This window comes from Periplaneta americana, chromosome 17 (genome assembly GCF_040183065.1).
Source record: "Periplaneta americana isolate PAMFEO1 chromosome 17, P.americana_PAMFEO1_priV1, whole genome shotgun sequence".
NCBI classification, from domain to species: domain Eukaryota; kingdom Metazoa; phylum Arthropoda; class Insecta; order Blattodea; family Blattidae; genus Periplaneta; species Periplaneta americana.
Window position 1 is genome coordinate 27,458,844 of NC_091133.1, and position 26,933 is coordinate 27,485,776.

General features: G+C 35.0%; 2 protein-coding genes across 3 annotated transcripts in view; both read right to left on the bottom strand.

Annotated features, from left to right (window-relative positions):
* Positions 1-15,498, bottom strand: part of LOC138693202 (retinol dehydrogenase 13-like) — a 544,367-nt gene extending 528,869 nt beyond the window's left edge. The window contains exon 1 of one of the 2 annotated variants that reach the window (XM_069816947.1): positions 15,043-15,498. In XM_069816947.1, the coding sequence (XP_069673048.1) occupies positions 15,043-15,064 (22 nt within the window). In that variant the 5' untranslated portion in view covers positions 15,065-15,498. The remainder of the gene's footprint in view (positions 1-15,042) is intronic. The other variant, XM_069816948.1, reaches the window with a different exon arrangement.
* Positions 15,499-15,887: 389 nt separating this feature from the next.
* LOC138693205 (uncharacterized) overlaps positions 15,888-26,933 on the bottom strand; it is a 79,600-nt gene continuing 68,554 nt past the window's right edge. Inside the window, exon 3 of the mRNA XM_069816980.1 lies at positions 15,888-17,744. Within this exon, the coding sequence (XP_069673081.1) occupies positions 17,593-17,744 (152 nt within the window). The 3' untranslated portion in view covers positions 15,888-17,592. The remainder of the gene's footprint in view (positions 17,745-26,933) is intronic.

Genomic DNA, 26,933 nt, shown 5'->3' on the forward strand with positions numbered 1-26,933 from the left:
TTACTGTCCTCCCTCATGCAGTGATGTTGCTGGTTCCCTTCTTGAAGATATTTAGGAGTGAACAAAATGAATATTTCCGGAATATAAGTGAACAAACTGTTTGTATGAGTTTAGATGGCTGATCAAATATTCATAATGAACCAATGGCAGTGGCCACAGAGGCTAGTGATGCAAACTTACACAACACAATTGATACATCAGGTCACCCACACACTCCAGATTATATGACTGAAATTACTGTGGATTCTGTGAAAATTTGTGAGAGAGAATTCAGATGTAGTGTTAGAAATTTTGTTACTGATAACACAAGTAATATGCCAAAAATGAGAGATGCTCTTAAGAAATGTGAAGACCTTGATGTGATTACTTCTGGTTGTTCTGCCCACCTTCTATCTCAAAATTTATAAAAAAAAAATTGCTCCAAATGTAAAAGAACATGTCATAGATATTGTAAAATACTTTTGTGCGAGATCGTGCGTATTTGCTTGGTTTCCACACAAAACCAACCCGCGGTAAGTCTAAAATTCCACATTCAGTATTCCCAACCGAACACACATAACAATTTCCCTCTTCTTACCGCGTAAGTGACATATTCATTTTACTGCTAGGCTTTTAACATATTATTTTTAGAGACGTTCAATATAGTAATAATTATAAATTGGAAACTTACCACTGCAATTTCACCTAAATTGCACTGTTAATTATTATTTTTAAATATTTGTAAAAAATTAGTAAACTCTACAACTCCACTAAAGTTACTGCATTTCGTGATGCATGTAACATTAAGGAAGCCGTTTGTTTTAAGTTCGCATTTATAGACTGGGGGAAAAAAAGACAGACATATATCACGGCCTGCTGGAGTATAGTAAACACAGAAAACATTTTAAAGCAACAATATTGAAGATAGATATTTTTGTTTTCCAAAATTGCTGTCATTGAACAGAAACCAAGATGGAGATTTCATTGCAACTAATTAGAAATTCCTCTTTCAGGTATGTAATAAACGATCTTCGCACAAAATAATGTACGATACACGAGCGGTATGTTTTCTTTCAATTCTCGGAAATTAAAAAAGCTCAACTACGTTTCGCTTTTTCAAACTTTTCCTCGAACATGAAAACTTCAACATACCGCTCTTGTAACACATATTACTATTGCAAGAATCATTTGCAAATGCTAAATTAAAAAATGAAGGTGGATAGTCATTAATATTACTGCAACATATGAGATGGAACACACTTGTGAACAGTATCACTGCATACATAAAAAATTGACCTATGTTCATGAAAATTTGTGAAGAGAACAGAGACCAAATTCATAGCTCAATTTCGAAAAGTGAAGGTACAAAAGAATTCTTAGGGAATATGAAAAATTTCTTTTTCAACATCTTCTTTTTTTCATGCACTGCCTTCAGAATACAACTTTTTTTACAACTGAATAACCAGACTTACAGAAGAGACAAACTGCATTACTTTCTGTGAAAAAGTAATGACTGTGGATTCGTTTTATAGAGTTTTCATATCTACACATGTACCAGAAACATTATTGCAGATATGTGCAATCACGATATATTTATAAGGATTTAAATGATCTGGACTTGCATCTTTTCGTTTCTTGGACACGATTAGTAGGAACTGTGGGTGTCATGGGAAGTTTATAGTACACCTGATGTCTAAAGTAGTATTCTATTATTACAAAGTGAATGACTGAATACAGATTAGCTCACTGCCATCGCAGTGTTAGGTATTACTGCCATCGCTGGAGTCATCCTCATCTTCCTGTGACTGTAATGAGTTGTACAAGTTCTGTGTATCCTTCCTTAAATATTTACACAACTTCTTTATATCATCCTGTTTGTGTACAATGCAATGGAGTGTTTGGTAGCAAGATCACACCTGTTCTAGGTTTACAAATTTGAAGGTACTCACACGACTCATCATTCATGTTCTCTTATGTTCTGATCTGAAACTTGTGTGCACTACTGTAAGTCAGTAACGTATACTTAGATACCATGAACTTTCTGCCACTGTTGGTTACACTTTTTTACATAATCCTTTAGGAACTCTTTTATGTTCCCTAAAATAAACCCCCATCATGACAACATCATATTTTCGACTGATCATGTCATACCATCTTTGTGGTAGGCTAACCCTATCCTCTCAACCTTTCTCTTCATCCCTTCAATGACTGAGAAACAATAGTCACATGGTAGGTAACTGGCCTTGTATTAGTAAATAATGTTGTAAATCACTGAACCCATCAGACTGTATTAAAGTATAGCAAAACTGCACCATTGTATTGTTCAAATTTTGTCCTGGACAGGCATCACTAAACAAGCACAAAGTTTTGACTGTATCAGGTACATTTAGTTCTGCAAGCATGAGACCACACTGTTATGTTTGTTGTTTTGGAATGATGTGAGTAGGCCATGTCAAGTTTCCCTGGATACCACAGTTAAGCAAACTTCCTGTGTTATAAACAAGATTTTCTTAAATGTAAGTTTAAGTTTTAATAACTAATGAATGTTAACATTAGGAACAACTGGATAATACGCACGGCAGACCAATATCGATAGTCGACTCTACTCGCTGGCCACTAGTCACCGGGCCATACCGAGCCGTATCAAACAAAATATAATCGAAATGGTGGTAGTCAAATTCGCGACTGTATTCTTAAATAATTCACTCACTAGTCAAGTTCAAGGTTTTATGTAGTACAACGGCGGTTTTTTGAATGCATTAAAAGAAAATGAAGATGTAATAAGATAATAAACTAGGTTATCACAAGGAAATTAACAGGAAAAAAGGTGTGTTTCACGGAATACAATTAAAATGACGGAAAGTAAATTTCCGGTTAATGTTCGCCAAAGCGTAAAGTACGTAATTATGACGGCGTTGCTGTTTTATTTCTGGCCTATAGAAAAATACCTAGCCTTTTACGAAAAAAAATTTAAGGACCATGAAATTATTCACCACTTTCATTATAGGCCTATTATTTCTTAACAATATTACGAATCAAAAACTGTCATATTATATAATTTTAACTACTACATGGACGAATCAAATCAAGCTAACCTAACCAAAGCTAACCTAACCTAACCAAAGCTAACCTAACCTAACCTAATCTAACCAAAGCTAAGCTAACCTAACCAAAACTAATCTAACCTAACCAAAGCTAACCTAAGCTAACCTAAGCTAAGCTAATCTAAGCTAACCTAACATAACATAACCTTCGTAAATGAATGAATGTATCCTGATACATTTGTGGCTGTTTTACAACACTAAAGTGAAGGACAAATATTCAGACTTTGTACCCAAAGAATATCATGGACATTTCGGGATTAAACTAGGCGACCAGAACAAATGCTGGGCACTGTGTACGATATGTGTTGAATATCTCAGACAGTGGACTAAGGGACAAAGAAAAACCTCAGTTTTGAAGTTCCAATGGTGTAGTGCAGGCTTTGCCAAGTCGAGTCAAGTTTGCGAGAGAGCATACAGCTTTCACTGAGGGCAGTACAGTTGTATACTGCATTCTATCAGTGGTGGAATGCTAGCTGTCGAGGTCGCTTGGGGGCACCTACTGCTTTTACTGTGCGCCTGATATTTACACTCGCAGTCTATCAGTGGTAGAGTAACGTGATCGCAGAACATCAGAACTGGAAAGACAATCATCTACGCCTACAATTTTTCCAGATATATGGGAAGAGAGTTTTCCTTTTTTATAGAAGAAAACAATGCAGCAAAGTGCTTAGTGTGTTATAAAATTCTAAACAAAAAAAAAACTAAATATAATCTAGAACAACATTACTCTTTATGTCATTCGAATGAGTTTGATAAATACGAAAACAATGAATGCTCTTGTCTTGTTGAAAATCTGAAACATAAAATGCATAATGAAGATGCAAATGGTCGCACTAGTGTTGTTAGAGTGAGCTACAAAATAGCATCACATATTGGCAGAAACATGAGACAGTTCAGCAAAACAATATTTAATTGATGCAGTTGAAGAATTACTTAAGTCCAGAGCATTTAGGTTTACCTGATTATCAGTCAGTTTATCGACCTCTACAGTAAAACCTATATAGGACTTTGCAGACAATATTGAAAACCAGCTGTCAGAAATTGCTAAATCATTCTTTGTGCATTTTCTTGCAATAGATGAGAGTAATGGCATTATCCACATTGCCCAACTTGCTATTTACATCAGGGGTGTCAATAAAGAACTTGAAATACACTATTAAATATTGTGCCAGTGAAACATACTATTACTGGAGCTGATATTTTCACTTGTATTGAGGAGACAATGGAACAAGACAAACTTCCATGCCAGATGATGGTGTCTTTAGCTTTAGCTATGTGTGGAAATAAACAGGGTGCTGTGGTACAATATAGAAGGGAAGAATTAAATATTGAAATAGAACTTGTACCGGTACACTGCATTTTGCACCAGGAAAATTTATGTGCTAAAAATATGAACCTTATGGTCTGTCCAAAACTACTTCCGACCTGACAAATGGCACCTTTAGCATGTTACCATTTAAATCAACCAATCACGAGAGACACGTAACCATGGTAACGGAACTGTGTTGCCATGTCTATGTTTACAAGTTGCACGTGAATACTACGGCCTAGTAGTGAATACAATGCCTGGAATGACTTTGAGTTGGCTGGTTAGCGCATGCTTTGTGTGAATTAAAAATATTATTTAGCTGTATTATTGCTTTAGTGTATCAATAATTATTGTGTTTAAATCATATTAGACGTATTATCTTCATTGTCATTGGTGGTGTGTGTGATTTGTGTGTGTTTTGTAGTTAACTGCGAGATTTTCTAACAGGTGACTTGTGCAATGTCGGAAGAAAGAAAAGATAGGCGGAGAATAAAGAATATTGGACAAGGTGCCCCGTTAAAGAATCAAGCGTGAGAGATGCTGTGTAATGTAAGAGAGTATTTTGAGAGCAAAAAAGATAATGGCAGGTCTCTTTTACCATTGGCGCAAGTCGTAATGAGATCTGCTGCTTGTGTTAAAATTAATAAGAGCACTGTTATTGGCATTGGAAAAGAGAAAGGCCGTGTAGATTTTTAATCATAAATATTTTTACAGTTTACAATTTTTTCAACACCTTTCTAACAATATTACATTGAAGAATACCGGCATTCATAAAAGTAAAGACTTCGTATTAAATTTAAACCTGTTTTTACAGTTTACAGTCCTTTCAACACTTTTCTAATAGTATTACATTGAAAATTACTACCACTACCACTACCACTTATAATAATACACTAATAAAAAAAATAATAATGTAAACCAATTTTAATGCCTAGTGTTCAACAGATTGGTTAGAAATATACGTGTTCATGTCAGCCGTTCATTACTGCACTCTATCGGCAGCACACTCGCTTACACAAAGATGGGCAACATGACAACACTGCTCCTCCTTCTCTGTAAGCTGTCAAGTCGAAGTAGTTTCGGTCAAGGTATAGCAATGTAATGGATGTTGTTGTGCGAACAATTAATTTCATAAGGTCTAAAGGACTTAATCACAGGGAGTTCAGGGCACTACTTGATATTAACAGTGAGTATGGGGATTTACTCTACCACACCGGGGTAAGGTGGTTAAATCGAGGAAAAGTTCTGGAATGTTTTCTCGCACTTAGCAAAGAAATTGCCTTATATAAATAAAGATGTACATGGAATATCTGTTCCAGAACTCCAAAATCAACAATGGGCAAATAATTTGGCTTTCTTTGCGGACTTAACCAGCCATCTTAATGAACTCAATACCAAACTACAGGGTAGAGAGCACATTATTACTGAGTAGTTTGGTAGTATAGAAGCATTGAAACAGAAGTTAGTCTTTGGGAACACCGGTTTATCAACAAGTAGACAGTACATTTCCCGAACCTAACCACATTAATGCAAAATGTAGAAGCCTTGGACATGGAAGAATATATAAGAATAATGCAACAATTGTGCGAAGACTTCGAACGTAGATTTCAGGACATTAGAAAACTAGAACAGCAATTTAAGATATTTTTCAGCGAGTGTCCTGGATATTCCTGCTGAACTACAATAATTAGAAATACTTGATTTACAAAACGAAATTGGGTTGAAGGATAAGACAAGTATCAAACCAGAAAAAGTATTAACCATTTCTATACTTGTTTTCCACGAGAAAGGTTTCCTGAATTGCACAATCTCGCTACAAGAACGTTGTGCATGTTCAGGACAATCTACATATGCAAAACACTATTTTCTTTAATGAAGTTTACAAAGTCACGACACAAAAGCCAACTAAGTGAAGAACACTTGAAAACATGTTTGCAATTGGGTGGTACTAAAACAATAGCTCCAAGAATTGAAAAGCTGCTAACAGAAAACTGCAAAAATCGCCACGGATCTCACATGTATAAGAAAAAGTACTATTATTAGAGAATTGCACTTGTATAACAAGGTTTGTACTATTGTTTTATTTTAATTGAATCATATACCAATCAGAAGAAGACAAACAGTGAACAAATTTATTTCGTAGTGTGTTACTCTGTATAAAAGTGTATATTTTGTTTTGTTTCATTATTGTGCAAACATGCAAGAATTTATTTCATATATAGTTAGTTAACTGTACCAAATTGTATAGAGTACTGTTTTCAGTATAGTGCAATTAACAGTGAAAGTGTACTTCAATTAAAAGCCGAAATTTTTTATTCTTAACACAAATTTGGTTCATATACAAGTTCTTAGTGCCGCCACTGTGGAAGCAGCTACCCTTGCCCGCAGCCGTACGTCAGGGCTTAAGGGTTTGAACATACGCACGAGAGCGTCTGACACTCCCTGGTGTAGTGGAACAGCGAGATCACATGGAAGACTGATACTTTCGTGTGGTTGATGTATTAGGCTTTAACAAAAAATGAAATATCCTAATCTACAGTCAGCTATAAAACCCATACTACACAGCAATGACATTCCTATTCCTACGTTTGCTGCAATTGAAAGTTCCAGTTCTAGTGATGATGAATCTAGTGTACCGGAAAAACCAGATAGTGATGATTATGAAGAAGAAAGAACACTGGGAAAGGAAAAAGTGACCTACCAGAGTTGAGTTTCATGTTGGTGACGAGAATATCCAGCATGAGCCTCTTCTTGATATCCAAGAAATTATTACCCCACTTCACATAAAGTTAGGTCTTATGAAGTACATACTCTCGGCTCCACAAGTAAAGAACCCTGGCCTCATACCACTTCTACAAAGATGACAGTGATTGACAGGCCAGTTAGGGGAGGTAAACATGCTAAAACTTTCAGCTGTTGCATGTTTGCGCTTGGCTTGACTCTTTAAATGTATTTTCTTTTGCAACTGGTTCGATTCTTTCAAAAATGGAAAATTCACAACACAGCATTCTCGGCGGTCTTCTGGTGGTATCTTTGTCCACAGTTTCACTAATTGGGGGAGCGTGTCAGTCAGATTTATGGCTTCCTGAACCCAACCCTGCAGCGAAGGTTCTTTACTTGTGAAACCAAGAGTATAATTATGTGAAGGCTCTGGATAAAGACTGCACTTGCTTCAACTATAGGTGCTCTAAATTTCCTGTACTTAAGGCTCATTCACAATGAAAATTAAACATAACGTAAACATTAACTTAAACGTTACGGTAAAATCAAGAAGTCCTACCATCATTCATGATGGGAACATAAACGTAACAGCAAACATACTTGGTAACCATGGAAACATAACAAATATGCCATTTCCTCATATTCTGTCGTATACTTCAGCACTCCACGATTGTGTTCTGTTTGCAGATCACATAAGCATGAGCATGAAAGTTTGGGCCTTTACACATGAGAAGTTGGAAGCTGGAATTTTAGATGAACGACAAATAAGGGTTCTAATGAAAGATAAAGGGTTCTTGAAAACCATGAACACCTTGAAGAGGGATGCTTGGTGTGCTTCTTCTGCTGTTGTAAGAAACTTTCTTGGTAACTTCAGAGCAGACAACTATGAAGTTCTAATTGAAACTTTGTTGACAGCATATCAGAGATTACGAGTAACATGAGTATCGAGATGCATTTCTTGCATAGAATCATAAATGTCTAATTCACTCAAGTCTTGATACAGTAAGTGAGGATAGTGTGAGCATTTCTACAAGACATAAAGACTATGGAGCCACTGTCGTAGCTCATTCGGCTAAGGCGCTTGCCTGTCGATCTGGAGTTGCGTTCGGGCGCAGGTTCAATTCCTGCTTGAGCTGATTACCTAGTTGGGTTTTTTCCGAGGTTTTCCCCAACCATAACGCAAATGTCAGGTAATCTATGGCGAATCCTCAGCCTGATCTCGCCAAATATCATCTCACTATCACCAATCCCATTGACGCTAAATAACCTTGTAGCTGATACAGCGTCATTAAATAACCAAGTAAAAAAAAAAAAGACTATGGAGCAAAGATACCAAGACAGGTAGAACATAAATATAATAGCTGACTACTGCTGGTGCTTGCAGCATGACATTCCTGATTCCAGCTACAGCAGAAGATCAAAGAAGCGAGTTTCTTAGTAATTGAGATAATTAAAGGTTCTGGACACTTTATGTATTGTGCCAATTAATTTACATCAATCACTATTAACTTTTTTCCCAAAGAAAAATAGTATAGGCTACCTACATTAGCACACGGTTGAAATTTATGAAAAGAAAGCAATATTGTAACTGCATTTTGTGAAAAATTCTGATGTGATAAGACAATAATTTCTGATTGCATATTTGAAATCAGCAAACTCAAATTATATAAAATTAGCCAAAACATCCAAGTCAGCAGAAACAATTTTTTCATATTTAGACTAGTGTTATCACCGACAGTGGGGCTACCCACTACTGGTTGTAAATGCGCAGTCTGTGTTGCCAACCATAAAGGAACATCTGTGGCAGAATGACTAAAGGAATTTCCGAAATTTCACCTCATGTTTCTTTGTAAATTATTATGTGCTCGACATGAAAACGGTTTCGACATTTATTTAAATAAAGTGAAGTGAAGAAGTTGTGGTCAATGTAGATACAAACAACACTGACGTTGCCAAGCTCTCAAACACAGTCTATCCCTGAATGGCATTCGGCACTGCCAAAATGAATGTTTACATTTATGAATATTATATTTATGGCCTTAGGACTGTAAAAATTGATCACCACACCCATTCCAAGTAACTGTATATTGCTGCTTGAACACTGTCATTCACTAGTAGGCTAATGCGTATTCGACATCTCGTAAAATAACACAAAATCAGCAGAAATTCAGATTCTCCCGGCATTTTTGGTAGTTACTTTGCCTTGTACTTATAACAGAGGAGAATTGAATTTTAGTTACAGGTTCGAAATATGAACCCATCGCTGATCTGGCTGTTATGGAAAGGAATATAGTAGGCCTACTGTGTCTCAAATTGTAGAAGTTTGGAGTGGACTAATTTCCACCATCTGACCAAACAATTTTGTGTCACGTTTGAAAATTAGGTAATAAGGAGAGAGATTCAAAACTAGACATGCGTTTTGCTGAAGTGAGAAGAGCAGCTATCATGAAAAATTGCTAAGCTAGTCTTCAGTAGGGTGATACCCTCAGTACTGGACAAGTTGACGTCTATTTTGTTACAATAAGAATCCCATGTCAAATTTTGCATTGGCAGTCCATCTAGTGTCAGGCATTATTACTACAAAGGAGTAGAAGTTCCAAAAAGTACCACCAGAGGTCAGGTGTTTTCATAGACTACAGTACATATGGTTGCTGTATGAAGCATCTCTGAAACAGGAATAAGAAAATTTGATAAGATATGTAAACGAAGAATGTTTCATATACAGGATATCCTTCAGGCCTACTAATAATTGTGTTTTAAATTTTATTTAAATTAAGACTTGAAAGACATTGCTAAAGTTGTATTTATGCATAATTAACACTACACATAGATTTTACACATGTTCATTACTGTTTAAAATTGTTTGTTTTTTCCAATACACAATGGGTATTACTGAGTTTTATTAAATGTTTATCACACAGCTAGATATTGAACTGTATAGTATTCTTATGATTCCAACACAATGATACAGCAAAATGAGCATAAAATTCAATAGTGGCATTATGAATGTCCATTATTGGATATGAATACAGATAGGTATTGCAATTAGACATTTTATATATTAGATACTGTCTGCATTCTATAAGAAATGGCAGATGCAGGCAAGAGACTCTTCTTTAATTACAAAGAGGAGGATACGGAGAAGGCAAGTGAGACTGTGAAGGAGGAGAAAATGTCATTTTCTGGTACCAGTAAAGCGTTCAGTGTGCCTTTTGAGACACTGAAGCAAAATGTGAGAGAAGGTACAAGTGTCAAGAGAAAAATGGGTCCATCAACTGTACAGTGGATGTGATATTGGAAAGCTTGGCTTCCCTCTTATTAAAGAAGAATAGTGGACAATGCACAAAGAATTAATCTCTCAAAAGGTGGAAAACCAGTTTGTTGCATCTCTTAATCGGCATGTAGGACACACAGAATGAGTCGCAGAGCAACTTACAGCTAGCAGGATCTGCGTAACAAAAAAACAGATCAGAAATTGGTTTGCAGAGGTAAAATCTTTTTTTCCTAAACACAATAAAATTGTCATTATGTACTTTTGGATCCAAAACACAAATTTAATGCAAATGAATCCACGTTCAATCTGTGTCCGAAGACATGAAAAGCATTGGACATAAAAGGTGAGAAAAATGTTTATGAAGTGACTAATGTACTTTTGGATCTGAAACACAAATTTAATGCAAATGAATCTATGTTCAATCTGTGTCCGAAGACAGGAAAAGCATTGGATATAAAAGCTGAGAAAAATGTTTATGAAGTGACTAGTGACTTGGGGAAAGAATCATTAACAGTTTTATTTACAGTTCGAGCAGATGGTTTAATGGTGCAGCCGTTCATTCTTTATCCATACTATTCATATTTCAGCTGATGTGATTGTATTCCTGACGACTGGTCTATTGGGGAAAAATGAGTCAGGATGGATGCCAGACGAGACTTTCTAAGAGTATATTTGTAATGTATTCCAACCCTGGCTCGTCAAGAAGATGAAACTGCCTGTTCTTCTGTTTATGGATGGACATAAACCCCACCTCAGTATGCAAGAGTGAATTTTGCTCTCAGAAACAAATCTTGATTGCTTTGTAACCAAATACAATGCACATTCTACAACCATGTGACAGTGTTTTTAGGCCAATGAAGGTTTCATGGAAAAATGTTATCCATAAATAGAAAGCTGAGCACTCATATTTATGAGGTAGTCACAAACAAAACTTTGCACAGTTGTTCAGCAGTATAACGTCATCAAACTATTCATAGTGGTTTCAGAATTGGGCTATTTCCTTTGATGATGATAGTGTGAACTACAGCAAAGTTGCTCCAAGTGAGATTCTGACACATGCAACAGTTCCAGCATATCAAAAAGTTGAGACACAAAAAAAAATGAAATAAAAGTCATTCAAGGGCATCTTACTTAGAATCTTTGATTGCATCAGAAAAACTAACACATTTCAATGCTTACTTTAATGGATCTAGAGAATGGAATGGTGAAGAATGTGCAAGAGATTTAGTCTTATATAATATCTAGATGAGTAAAAAATGAAGCCCCATTCACTAGAATCAAACAATTTACCATTAGTATCAGTGACATTCCCAGTGAATCAGTCAGCATCAGTGACATCTTCTGAGGAACCATCAGTATCAGGTCATTTACTTCTAGGCTTGCCAACATTCATTAGTAAAAATTAGGGACACAAACATTACGGACAATTTTACTGCACTATTTCCACCTGTCAAGCCACATATTCAACAGTATTTCTACAACAGACTGTAGCATATACTATGTGTGTGTGTGTGTGTGTGTGTGTGTGTGTGTGTGTGTGTGTGTACATACATACATACCGGTACATACATAAAGTAAACAGAGCCACCTCATTTCATAAATAAAAAAATTACAAAACCTTACCAAAATGATCACAGAACAAGTTCAAAAACAGTAAAAAAAATTCCTTATAAAAGAAATGTTGACTCCCTGGAAACTTGGAACCCATCTTATTGATGTATACTTGTTTTTTTGAAAGATGGGACATGACAGTTAAGCAGCCGAGCTTGGAACTACAGTGCTATGTTGCCAATTTGGACCACCATGCTGCCACTGATGGAAGCTAGCAATTGACGTTAAGAAGGCTAACATTAAAACATTCATTGACAATTGACACGAAGGTAAGAAAACAATACAAAAATCGACAGAGAATCAAACACGAAACGTACCAATGCTAACATTGTGTGCACAATAAATTTTGCCAAGAGAGCTATTAAGCACTCGCCACGTGAGAACGGTAAGTTTGGCAACTCAACCGTTGTTACCTTAGCAACAGGCTGACATTAAAACATTCATTGACAATTGACACGAAGGTAAGAAAACAATACAAAAATCGACAGAGAATCAAACACGAAACGTACCAATGCTAACATTGTGCGCACAATAAATTTTGCCAAGAGAGCTATTAAGCACTCGCCACGTGAGAACGGTAAGTTTGGCAACTCAACCGTTGTTACCTTAGCAACAGGCCTACCATGCTATGTGACATTCAGTTGTTTTTCCGATCGCAACGCTCCTGTCATGTCCCATCTTTCAAAAAACCAAGTATAATTACTAACCTAATATAAACTAACCTAACTTAATGTAACCTAAATTAACCCGAACTAACCTAACCTACGCACATAAAAGATTTCAGCCTTTCTTTTCGGAAAATACAGATTCGTTTACGTGATTTATCACCAGAGCTATCTGATCTTATCACACTTGAGGGGCTACGGTATTTTTACAAGTCCTCATTGATATATATATATATATATATATATATATATATATATAATTGTAAATGCGGTCGTATAATTTTTTCCTCCACTTTTCCGCCAAAACCAATGATTAAGGCATCAAATGGAACAAAGTGGACATAATACTGAATGGCGCCAAACTAAAGTCAAAGACTCAAAGTGAATAAGATGAGCACAGTGGATAGATGATTCAGTAAGTATCCTGTAGGCTGTGATCAAGCCTGCCCTTTGTGTATTATGATCATTGTACCTGTCATTCTGTTGACACATCAACGATAATTAAATTTTGCCTTGAACATGTGTACTAGAGTCATTTCTCTATTTCGTCACATATTGGAAGCATGTCTGTATGAGACTGTGCGGAAATATCTTCCAATTCAACTAGATATGAACGAATATCAACTGTAAAGGTCTAATATGCCATGAAATTGGGGCATTTTGATGCATGTGCAAATTATTTCAGCATGCAGAATGCAATGGTCGAAATTGGGACTGTCCCGGGAAATACAGGACAGTTGGCAAGCCTATTTACTTCAGACCAGAATTGAAACACCATTAAAACAAGATTGAATGATGGTGAGGAAATTACATCTAGTATCGACAGTCTGTTAAAGAGAGCCTTAGTCTGGCCTGACAAACGAGAAAAAACAAATAAGAGGGAAACTGGAAAGGGCCATCAGTGATCACATCAAATGAATGTCCCAACTGGCCTACTAAAGATGATATCCAAAATGTCAATGTGTCACCCATTTTGCATGGCCCAATTAAATTGATAGGTAATTAACCTTTGACAACTGATAAGAATCAATTATTAAAAAATGCATGCAGAAAATAGTTTAATTTGAACATAAAATGACTTTGGTTAGATTAAATAAGGTACTTACATGTCGTTACTGAATTATTTATTTTTGATTCAAGGAACATTTCTTTTTTATGTACTTATTTATTTACTCTTGTACCATCCATAAAAAACATGTTATTTAATTATTTTTAATTTGCATAAGTTAGTCTCTGCACATAAGTACTTACGCAGTATTCTAAAGTATAGTGACACTGGTATAGGTCCATCTTATTCTATATTTATGACATTTCTTAACATTTCAATTTAGACTTCTTTCTAATGTAAAATTGGATGAATTTCAGAACACGGATTCCTTTCTTTCCCTCTTACTTCAAAATTTCAACCCTGTGCATACAAAATAAATTACTGGCACTGAAAAGTGCCTTTTCGTAAGCATGATATGCATTCGACAAACGCAGACAAATCTGCTCTTTTCAGTATTTTAAGATATAATTGTCAGTGAGGAATTCGTACCTGGTTAACACACTAATAATGTGAACTCGCGATTACGTTGAAAAATATGCTAGACGTACCTTTATTTTTATCTCCACAAGTATCATGTAGGCAAAATCATACAAAATTCTGTGGCCACGGAAATCACAAAATGGAAGTGGGGGGGGGGGGGGAGAGGATAATACCTCATTGAATCTTTGATCTCGCTACTCACTACACACAGAACTGACGTCTGATTTATGTTAGTAAGTCCTTTCATGATTTAATGAAACTGAGGAATGGTATAACTTTCTTATATCTAGATATAGATCTAGATATAAAAACGCAAGTTTTCGTAAGGTTGAAGATCAGTGACAGCTTATGTTTAGTTTCTTCAGGTTTTCAATATGCCTTGCATAAGCCTATTAGCTATAGGCTTTTTGGTACAAATAGATTTACCCTGGACCGAAAAGAGGAGTGTCTTCCAGCGTAGTGCAACATAATTACGTAATTTCGTGTGCAATAAGAAATGAAGATGGTCACATCGTGTACTTACAATTTTGAGGTTATTTTCAATTATAGGTTTTTTCTCCTGTATGGTGTACGTAGCAAAATCGAGGATTCGCCAATAACGCTATACGCAAAGAATCTTGAAGGGATTTAATTATTTCGAAACGTCCGCTGAAAATCATTCCATTCCATGCTTCAAATCAATTTCTTAAATAGCCTACTAGCTTGCACATATATTAGAAATGCGGGGATAATGGGACACATGAAACCAGTATTATTTAATGAACATTAACTATGCAATACAACTATGTTTCTAATAGACATGCAAGATTAAGGAACTTAAAGAAAATTACAAATAGGTAAAATTAACTTACAATCTTTCGAAGCTCCATACATTTACACCTGGTTGTGCATTCTGTACTCTATTAACTCGCAATATTTGCACGGATAATTAAAGTTTATGTTGTATATTACATCCATCTGTTATTTTGAAACTGCACTACTTATCACACAAAACACAAACTAAACCAGTACATTTTTTTAACAAAACTTAAGTACAACGCTGATGCATTGCGGCGTATTTCCAACAAAGACAAAATGGCGTTAGCGTACCCCTAAAGCTTGGAAAAATAGTTTTACGTACGTCCACAAGCTCACAGTTACTTTGAGAATCACTTGTTCCATACATCATAAACAAATTCTTCACTGTGTTATTACATAATCAATCCTTACAACAAAATCGTAAACAAAGTTTCCACTCCAGATCATTTCTGTCCACAGGTCCTCTTCAAGAGCGACGCCGTCATTACATCCTTACCGTGGACGAAAAACATAGATATTGAACGCACTTTGACTGCATCACACTTCATTCACATCCGCCTAAAAATATAGATCCATTAATTCTGATTTTATGCCAAAGTATAGTAGTTAGAGTTAATAAATACAGTAAACAGATTTCATTATATCCTTTTTCATATCTCGGTACTACACGACTTTTGTTAAAACCAAAGTAGAAAATCTCATTTGTACTCCGTCAATTACAATAAAATAAGACCTTCAAATAACCAATACGGTGCCAGTACGAAGGAACAGTGCTCTATAGGTTGTATTTTATTATTTTTTTTGTTTTTACATACGAAGATGAAAATATTTATTAGCAAATTTAAATTTCTTAGTGTTTTATAATATGCCCATTTTATTGTCTTCCATAGACATTATTACTGCAGAATTGAATCAAGCGTAAGAGACAAACTTTGGGGAAACGCATAGACTTCAAAATTTACCTTTCTAATGACAATGAGCTTCCAGATAATATGTAGCCTATATTCTTGTTATTTATTTTACAATTTTATTGGACTTAATTCACATATACTTTCCTCATATTATTTGCCATTTTTGAAAGCCACACACACCTTAAGAGGATCAGTGGCGCAGCAAGGAATTTAAGATTGGGGAGGGGGGGGGGCAAGTTTTGGAAACATCACATGGCAAAAGTGTGGAGTGTCGTTTCAAATCGTATTAAATGCAGAAAAACAAATTTTATAGGTAAGATAAGATAATGGAAAAATGTTTAATATCTTAATGTCACTTTTTAGGCATTGTGAAATGACACCTTACAAGTTTTATAACAAATCAATCTAATGCAAGATATTGTCAATTGAAGTTTGCACTTATTACGTTTTGCACCGTCACAATGGATTTAATATGTTTTGAAGTGATTTTGTGACAATACGATTTGCATCTATAAACCACACTGAATTGTGCACTGTCATTAGTTTTTTCTGTGGTTTTTACAGCAGCATACTATACTTGTTTTTTTGAAAGATGGGACATGACAGGAGCGTTGCGATCGGAAAAACAACTGAATGTCACATAGCGTGGTAGGCCTGTTGCTACGGTAACAACGGTTGAATTGCCAAACTTACACTTCCCCTTGGCGAGTGCTTAATAGCTCGCTTGGCGACATTTATTGTGCACACAATGTTGGCATTGGTACGTTTCGTCTTTGATTCTCTGTCGATTTTTGTATTGTTTTCTTACCTCCGCGTGAATTGTCAGTGAATGTTTTAACGTCAGCCATCTTTACGACAATTGCTTGCTTCCATCAGCTGCAGCGTGGTAGTCCATATTGGCAACATGGCACTGTAGTTCCAAATTCGGCCGCGTAACTGTCATGTCCCATCTTTCAAAAAAACAAGTATAGGTAGAATGTTAGATCAATAGTTTTTATTGCTTTCTGCTGGAAAATAATGATAAGGAACAGCGAGTTTCGTACCTGAAACCCTTCAGATCGCACTGCCTAAAGGAGCATACTTTAGAGCGTGCGGTCACTCAGGCCGATCTCTAACTCACATTGAATATAAATTTTAAATAATTATGACATCTATAGGATGGGCACAAAGTCCCGTAAACCCCTTAAATATCTGAAATACCTCAAATATGCACACTATTGATGTAATTCCGGTCATAATTCAAACATACAAGCACAATAACCACTGTACACTGTGTATACCTAAGTATCTAAATAGTCAGTATGTTCCCCGAAGCAACGATGTTCCCCATTATTCTCATGACACACAATAATAGGGAGTAATGGGACTGTGTGCCCACTCTGTATACTTTTTTCTTCAATTCTTGTGTATCAGTATTTTATTAAGCTCTATACAATTAACAAAATTATGAAATATGATGTGTACACTTGTATTAATTACTACAATATCTATGTAAGCTTTAATAACAAAATTACGAAATGTGTGAACACTTGTACTACAATATTACAATATTTTTGTAAGCTTTATAACAAAATTATGAAAAATGTGTTGTAAAGATTTGCATTAAAATATAGTATTGCAATATTTAAGTAAGCTTTGTAACAAATTTATGAAATGTGGCGTGAACACTGAAAAATGTATTAATCATTGCTTTTAAGCCTGGTTCAGACGGTGCTGGTGGCTGCGCTGATGGCTACCCTGCTTGCTCACTTGCTGGAAGTAATGCGCTCTGGTGGCTGCTTTGGTGGCTAGCTTGCTGGATTTCGAGGGTAGGTTCCTTGCTATTTTTCGTGATGGTTTGCAGGCTGGAATCAAAGATGATGATGTAATATCACCAACGAGTTAGAAAGAGAAAGATATAGAGTGGTCATTGCGCCGCCATGTTTGAAGAAAATTGAACGACCGTCGGTATTGAACTTATGCGCCCAAAACAAAGTGGGCGTGGTGATTACTGACATTAGAATCGTCAGCTGTCTTAATTTCGTTTGCATAAATCAGTTATACTGAAGTGGAAAAACCTAGTATTTCGTCAAATACGTGCTAGGAACTTAATCTAAACTTATGTACGCTAAATTTAAAACACTTGAGCTATTCCTAGAAGGAATGCTTAAAAGAATAACCTAAGCAAAATTGTCATGTAGTATGACAAGAAGTCTTAGCAAATATACTGAAGAAAATGTTAATATTCCTAGGTTCTTTAAAATGCGACCTGCAAAATTGCCTATAAAATGAACGAGTATGATTCGGATGATTTTATTAAATTGTTTTCCCAGTCTCTACACTATACCATAAGATATAGAATGAAAGTAGGCCCTATCTGTAGTAAACAACCTTTACGTCCAAGCTTGTAACGTGGGTGAAACATGACAAAACACGCTTTCAGTTTTTTTGTTACAGTAAAGTATAATTATTATCGAAATGTGAACGTGAGGCCAACAGCCGGCTGATCTGTCTGAGCCTTTCAAGGGCTGTGGCACCATAGATAATTATTAGTGTATAATTGAGCACCCACGTACAATAATGGGGTAAGTAGTTACGAAATATATTCATACTTACCCCATTATTGCACGTGGGTGCTCAATTATGTTCTTTCATGTCCTTCCAGTCAAAATACTAACAACAATACGACCTACCCCAGTTTTTTGCGTTATTTTGGATGCGAGTGTCGAAATACAATTTTAATATTTGATTGCTATTACTAGGTTTGAAACGGAATTGTAGCGGTTTTATCCGTATTTAGTTTAACTTTATTACTAGTGAACCATTTATTTGATTAATCGTTTGTCTTCGAAATAGGCCTACAGCTCATCGTCTTCTTGTATAACCAGTAAGGACAGAAGGAGCAGAAATAAAGGATGCCGGTTTCGAAATACAGTTTTAATATTGTGTTGCTATTTGTTTTTCACTGGGTCTGAAAAGGAATTGTATTGGTTTTACCCGTATTTAGTTTAAGTACATTACCAGTGAACCATTTATTTTGTTTATGCCGGGCGTTGTTACACATTTATGCATGAAAAAAAAATGATGCTAATTAACAAAACTATGGACTTAACTTCATAAAATTTATATGAAATATGATATATCAGTTGTCTTTTTCCTTTTGACATTGCAGTTATATGCAGCACACACAACAGGCATGTTTTTCCTTCGTTTTTTTTTTTTTGTACTTATTACCTCCGTTATACAACATTGTAAGCAGACGAATTTTTACAAAGGTGGGCGCTTAGCTCAGATCTGCCATGTTTCGCGGTGGCACCGCAAAGAGCGCTGTACAGGACAACATGGCCACTCTATAGTCTTCTCTTTCTAACTCGTTGAATATCACCACTGAAACCATGTCGCCACGTTCGTTGTTTTTTCTATATTCTTTAGTTTCTAAGAAACAACAATTAAATATTGGACTTCAGCTGTTTTGTATTTATGGCTTAATTACCTTATTATGATATTTACTATTGTTAATGTAGAACTTTAATTGTTTTCCATTCACGGTTTAGTTTCTTTTTGACCATGAGTGTTGGCAACAGATGAAACAGGAGATGATTTTCCAATTTGAACTGTGGAAAGAGCCAGCTCCGTGAGAACAACCATCACCATAGCCAACACGGGAGCCTGCAAGTGAGCACGCAGGGTAGCCATTAGCGCAGCCGCCTTGGAATCCATCATAGAAACTAGCACTGTCTGAACCGGGTTTTAGATTGCACATACAATTTCATTAACATTGTAAATTCTATCCATATCTGGTTCTTCATCCAGACAATCAATTCTTCATTCTCATTGTTTACATTTTCAGTAATCTGATTTGTATTAATAACAAAATCATACAATTTCAGTGAATCAACCTCTTTTCAATTGTCTCCGAATCTACTACTGAGTAGGTTTTGCAAATCAGATTTTTTGGTATCACTGACTGATCTCAAGGTGGTGACTTTCGGAGGTACTTTGACATGGTACATGAACATACGACGTTTCATCAGAGAAGCACATGGTTTAGATGGGTCATCACATCAGTATGTAGGTTCCATTTTGAAAGTGATATACACTTTCCCATTCTTCTCGCATTTCTTTAGCATTATTCTTTTCAGTTTTTTTATGCCACTGAGCTTATGAAATTGATTACCCAAGAGCTTGAAATCCCTGACATGCCAATCTGTGCCTAAAGATTTTACTGTCCCTACTGTTTCATATATTGCCTTATACTCCTCAGGATTAAGAATTTAATTCTTCTTACGCAGAACCTTTTCTGCTACACCAAAGGCTCTGTCAGCTGGTAGAAAAGAATGGCCTCTTACCGGAAAAACTAAAAGAATTTCAGAAACCTGAGGAGGTGCTTTTCTTTGAAGCTATAGATCAAGAGCATGTACAACATACATGTTCTTATTTTGTCCACCACATCCATCAGTGAACAACCTAATGAATTTGGTGGAACTGTCGGAACTAAATTCACTGAGAAATGTAGTGACACAAGATGTCACTTCAATAGCACCCCGCCCAGCCTCATACAGGCAGAAGGCTTAACTGAAGACATTTTTCAGAAAAGTGATCTTATACATTTTGAAAATCAGGACTAAAACTTGAAAGAACTTGTTCATGTTACTCGCCTGTTACTATACTGTGAATCATGCTGTTCAAAAATTATGTTATTCTTCCTTTTCTTACACCGTACGACTATGAATGCTTCAATGCGCGAAAAAGTCATCTGCTGGCATTTCCAATGAGAACAGAACATTGCAGTGCTCACATTATTCACCAAAGATACCAGTATTTCCCTTCATACAGTCTACACTCTAAAGCAATGGTTCGAAACTTTTTTTAATCTGAGATCCACCTTGAAGGATATTAAACTTCACGGGACCCATAAGTTAAATTAGTAGACTCTAATGAAAAGTAAAATGTTATTCAAAAAGACTAAATTAATACTCTAATTAAGCACATGCTGAAATTTTGCTAAAATGTTTTTTTACTCACCGAACTAATGTGATGGTTGAGACTGCTGTTTCTGCATAAGCTGGTATATGTTGGGTTCAAGTGTGGTTAACTTGAGTCGTAAATCAGAGCGTGCATCAAGTCTAGTTCTGTACTTGCTTTTCACTTGAACCAAAGAGAAAAATCCCTTTTCACACAGATACGAAGTGGCTAATGACATGAGCAACAACAATGCCCCATACAAAATTTCAGGATATTCACACTTAATAATATCCAAAAGTTTTTTATCTGAATATAAAAATTTAGTTTTAACCCCAGAATCATAGCTAATATCACACAACTGTTCCTTAGTTTTACTGACAACATGTTTGAACTACAGAATCACAAAAAACAGAAGGTAAGGAAAGATCATTCTCACTTAGAAAATATTCTAAGGTCTGAAAGGCAGAAAAATTATTACTTCTGATATATTCTGACCAAAAGATTATTTTTTTTCTGGAATGCCATGACTTTATCATAAGCTTGGAACACAATGATGGTTGGTCTTTGAAGGAACAAATTGAGTTCATTTAATTTGGAAAATATATCTGCCATATAAGACAATGTGGCCAGCCAATTCTCATCTGAAAACAAAGCCACATACTCATTCTTACGATCATTCAAAAACAGTAAAACTTCTTGCCTAAGCTCAAAAAGTCTTACAAGCACTTTATCCCTTGAAAGGCAGCAGACTTCTGTGTGAAGCAGGAGATGTCTGTATTCAGTACCAATTTTGTTGCAAAGCACAGAAAAAAGTCTCACATTTAATGGGCGACCTTTTATTAAGTTTATGACTTTAAATGTAGTGTCGAAAATTATTTTCACATCACTGCCTTAGCAGCCAATGCTTCCCTGTGAATAAAACAGTGTGCCCAAATCACATCTAGTGTCAGTTTACGAACATGCGCAAAAATACCAAAGTGTCATCCACACATTGTTCGACACCCATAGGAAGTTAGTCCAACTCATTTTTTCCAATCAGTGCTATGATTAATTACATATGAATTAAAAACTTCGAAAATACATTCTGCTGTTGTATGCTGGGTAAGTTTTCACAGAAAAGACAATTTTCATTGACAGTACCCAGATATTCATACCTAATGAAACAAATGAGATGAGATGAATTAACAATGTCTGTTGATTCATCAATTTGTATACAAAAATGTACTGTCTTTTATTTTCATGATCAATTGATTTTCTGCATCACTAGACATTCCATTGATATGATGATGCATTATATTGTTAGACAAGGTACTGGTAATGAAATCTGATTTGCTATTTTTTCATTGAACATAACTTTAACAATATACTCAGACCACTACCTGGTTGAACGCATCCGACAGCTGCTTATACTGCCTCCTCATAAGACCATTCCAACAATGCTTTCGCTGAAATGGTAGGTGGCAGCACCAAATATACTTTGTTCATCCGTGTGTCTGCTCCAAACTATGAAAAAAAAAACGTTGTTCTATTTTGTGCCTGTGTGACATATTAAAGTGTGTTAGGAATAATAATATCAGAAACTCTTGTTGGATAAATTCGTGGGACCTCTACTTAGTAATGTAGGGAAGTTCCACACAGAAAAAGTTTTCCTATTTTCTTATTCTTTCAAGAGCAAAGAATATAATGGATTAACAAAGAGGAAGAAGAAGCTATCAGAGTCGCGAAGCAAAGTAATATTTTAATCACATACTACAAAAATAAAGCATAGGACCTATATCTAGAAGCGACTTCACTGGCTGTTAGGAGCTGCCATCTAGCAATATTTTTTTTTCTATTTATGTTACATGTTTGACCATTGAATGAGCAGGCACTATAAGCAGCCATCAGATGCATGGATGCGTTCGAGCATGTGGTGCCTTAGACACAGGAAATATCAGTTCCCCTCCTTTAGCAATACGCAAACTAGCAATGATGATTCCAAAGCCTTTGAATTCACTAACTCTACTTTAGACACAACTGATTTTTCCCCTTTAAATATCACTACTGCGCGAGCAAATAAATTCTTCACTTTTATTTTTAACATCTGAATGTTTTGTTCTCAAGTGCTTCGTAATTTATTTGGTTTCATAAAAGCATTTGAGAAAACTTCGTAATATAATACACACTGTGGTTTGGGTTCATCTTTACCACCACACTACGTAAATCCAATTCCCAAAATAGTTTGCATCATATTTACGCTGATATTGCTTCTTTCTTTTCGCATTAGTCACCGTACTTACTTACTTACGGCTTTTAAGAAACCCAGAGGTTCATTACCACCCTCACATAAGTCCGCCATCGGTCCCTATCCTGAGTAAGATTAATCCAGTCCCTACCATCATATCCCACCTCCCTCAAATCCATTTTATGTCTCTATGTCTTGGCCTCCCCAAAGTCTTATTCCCTCTGGTCTCCCAACTAACATTCTATATGCATTTCTGGATTTGCCCAGTCACCGTACTAGTCACATTTATGTCAGAACTCAAACATGAAGCAGGGTCACTCGATTCACCATCACTCCCAGGACTGTTAGTTTCAATCTCGTGTACTTTTCTTTTTAATGTCTCCGATTTAAGCCATGCATGCATAATTAAATATTAAGACGGAAATTCACTCAATCTTGAATGAAGGCTGACTGAAGACTGAGAATCAATAATGGCGAAATGTGTGTGTTTGTTACTGGGCCGGAATTATTGACGGTCCAAAACAAAAATGACTGGCCGAAGAAATTATTTTGACGTCTGTTCTGGCGACAATCACAATTATTCACAAATCTGATTGTCAGCAGAACCTATGTCCCCATCACTCTGTATCAACTTCTTTGCCATAGCTTTAAGGGTTGCAGCCTGTCAGTCATCATAGCAGCCCCATCATAGTTCAGTTTTGTTTTGTTGCATTAGTCTAATATATAAAAGTGAATGTGGGTATGTATGTACTTATGTACTCTAGACAATCTACATACTCTGACCAATATTACCAAAGTTAGCACATTAAGCCTTCACAACCAGGAGAAAAACATAGACTACATTAGAATTGGGCAAATGGACGTTAAATTATTTTAAAAAGTAAACAATAAAAATAAATAGGCTCAAACATGCATGTATATAATATTAAAATAGTCTATTTTACAGTCAATTGTCGTTTATTTCTGTTCAACATCGACTTTCATGGGCCAGTGGAGAAAATAACGCAAAGTTAAATAACATTGTGGATACATTCTGAAAGGCAAAATTAAAAAATTCATGCAATAAACAGCTATTACACAGTCCAGGACCATATTAAGAGTTTCTCAATACAGTTCTAAATCATAAGCTGGTTATGTTTTATCCAACTGAATTTTTTCTTTGAAACCACAAGGAATACCACTAATACCAGCACATAATTAAATACTTAATAGCTATTGAATCACCAATAATACTATTGCAAAATATTGACACACCAAAATTACACAATGAAACAAAATTGATGTGAAAAAACTCATATAAAATGTAATAAAAGCGACTATATTAACTCGCAAAACAAGAAGAGATGTTTTTATCCAATGCATTCCCATAATACATACTAACATGCCTTTCGATTTTAAGCAATTGCAATTTCCAGTGCTACTAGCAATTCGTAATGACCATAATGAAAATAAAGCTCAAGAACAGTCGCTCAAAGTTGCAGGCATTAGTAACTAGATCTCATTGATGAAAAAGGTTTAATTTTGAATTGATTTCCGGGAAGTATAAATTTGAAAGTTATGGATATGACTTCTGGTACATATAACTCATGTTACAATATATTTTGATAGAGAAAACACTTATTATAAAATAATTAAAATAATTGACAAAAGCTTTACATGTTATATCCTGCATTAAGTTATTAACAGAATACAAAATATCAGTAAAATTACTGATAGAAAAATTCAATTGTTGGATTCATAATTAATTTACTGGGGGATAATTATGAATTAGAGTAGTGATATATATCAATCCATTTTACATTGTTTGAATAACATTTGTTATAAAATCAATAACAGATAAATTAATAAAATTTGATAACATCTTTATGTGTTGTCGTGTGTAAATTATAAAATCATAGTGCCATGCTGTTATGATGTAATCATTAATGGTTGTTTAGCAATGCATTTGGCTCTTCTTCGGTGATCAATCATCAAATCTTGAATATATTGATTGCATGTAAAAAGTACTGCATTCAAAATTTATTGTAGTGAACACCATTATGTATTTGTAAAACATAAGCTTGTGGGTTTTAAGAGTGGGTGGTAAAATTTATTTCGAAAAAACCTGTGTAAACGGTTGTCCCGAGGGGAATGGAATTTGAGTTATGTATATGTATGCCTCAGCTTATGTGTGGGTGTTCTTCTTGGTGGTTTAATGCGTACACACATAAGTTGAGGCTTACATATACATAACTCAAATTCCATTCCCCTCGGCACAACTGTTTACACAGGTTTTTTTCGAAATACATTTTACCACCCACTCTTAAAACCTACAAGCTTATGTTTTACAAATATATAACAGTGTTCGCTACAATCAATTTTGAATGCACACTTTTTACATGAAAGCAATATATTCAAGATTTGATGATTGATCACTGAAGAAGAGCCAAATGCATTGCTAAACAACCATTAATGATTACATCGTAACAGCATGGCACTATGACAACACAAAGATTTTATCAAATGTTATTAATTTATCTATTATTGATTTTATAACAAATGTTATTCAAACAATGTAAAATGGATTGATATATACCACTACCCTAATTCATAATTATCCCCTGGTAAATTAATTATGAATCCAACAATTGAATTTTTCTATCAATAATGTTACTGATATTTTGTATTCTGTTAATAACTTAATGCAGGATATAATAGTAAAGCTCTTGTCAATTATTTTAGTTATTTTATAATAAGTGTTTTCTCCAACAAAATATATTGTAACATGAGTTATATGTACCGGAAGTCATATCCATAACTTCCAAATTTATACTTTATATACTTATTTATACTTCCCGGAAATCAATTCAAAATTAAACCTTTTTCATCAAAAAGATCTAGTTACATAAAACTCATGGAAAGTCCACTACTCTTGTCATGCATATTTACTATGTACATTCTAATGGTTTAAGGTTTAGATTTCGTTTCTTTTAAACAATATCTGATGATGCCAAACAGGCGAAAACGATAATATTCCACTTACAATGTTATAGCAAATAAAATATTTGCAAAATAGATAAATCATATTGATTGAACTTAAAACATTTTATTATATTGAATTAGATTTATCTGAAAACAAAATTAATTGCAAAATTGTTATTCATATCCGAAAATGTGTTATTGCGCAATTATATCTGTATAATCGTGTTACCAATGTAGTAGGCCTATGTTAGGCCAACTGGAAGGAATCATTTCTTAATTTCTATTTATTTCGAATTTTATTCAGCTTCCTCCAAGTGAAGGCTGCCTAGAAGACAAAGCTCACCATAAAATTGTTGTTATAATGGAAAAAAAAAAAAAAAGAAAACAATGGAGAAGAAAAAGAATAAGAAATAGCACAATTAGAAATAATTGGAAAAGACTAAACAAAACATCATTAATTCCAGAAGAAACATAAAATTTCCTAGTATCTATTAGCTATTGGGTGATCACAGTCGTCTATTTGCAAGACCCAACTTAAGTGAGCAGATCGCCATAGCAAAGAGATCAATCTATATAACTGTAGAGATGGTTTCTTAGGATTTTTATATGTATCTCTAAAATATTATTTTTAGGTTATGAAATTACATTGCGAAATTATACTATATCTGTAATTTTGAAAAAATCTTGTCAAATTTTAAATAATCATTTACACTCTTAAGATATTTTAAACAGATTTTAGTAGTATACATATAAATTTCTTTTTTTCTTCTTGTTCTTATTCTTAGGAATTTTTTCTAGTACGGAGTTAGTAGGGCTTTCAAGAAAATTAAGTAAAGTACTAAGTAAAGTTTTATTTATCACAGTCTTTCTATTACTTCAAAAGTATGATTGAACATATAATCAG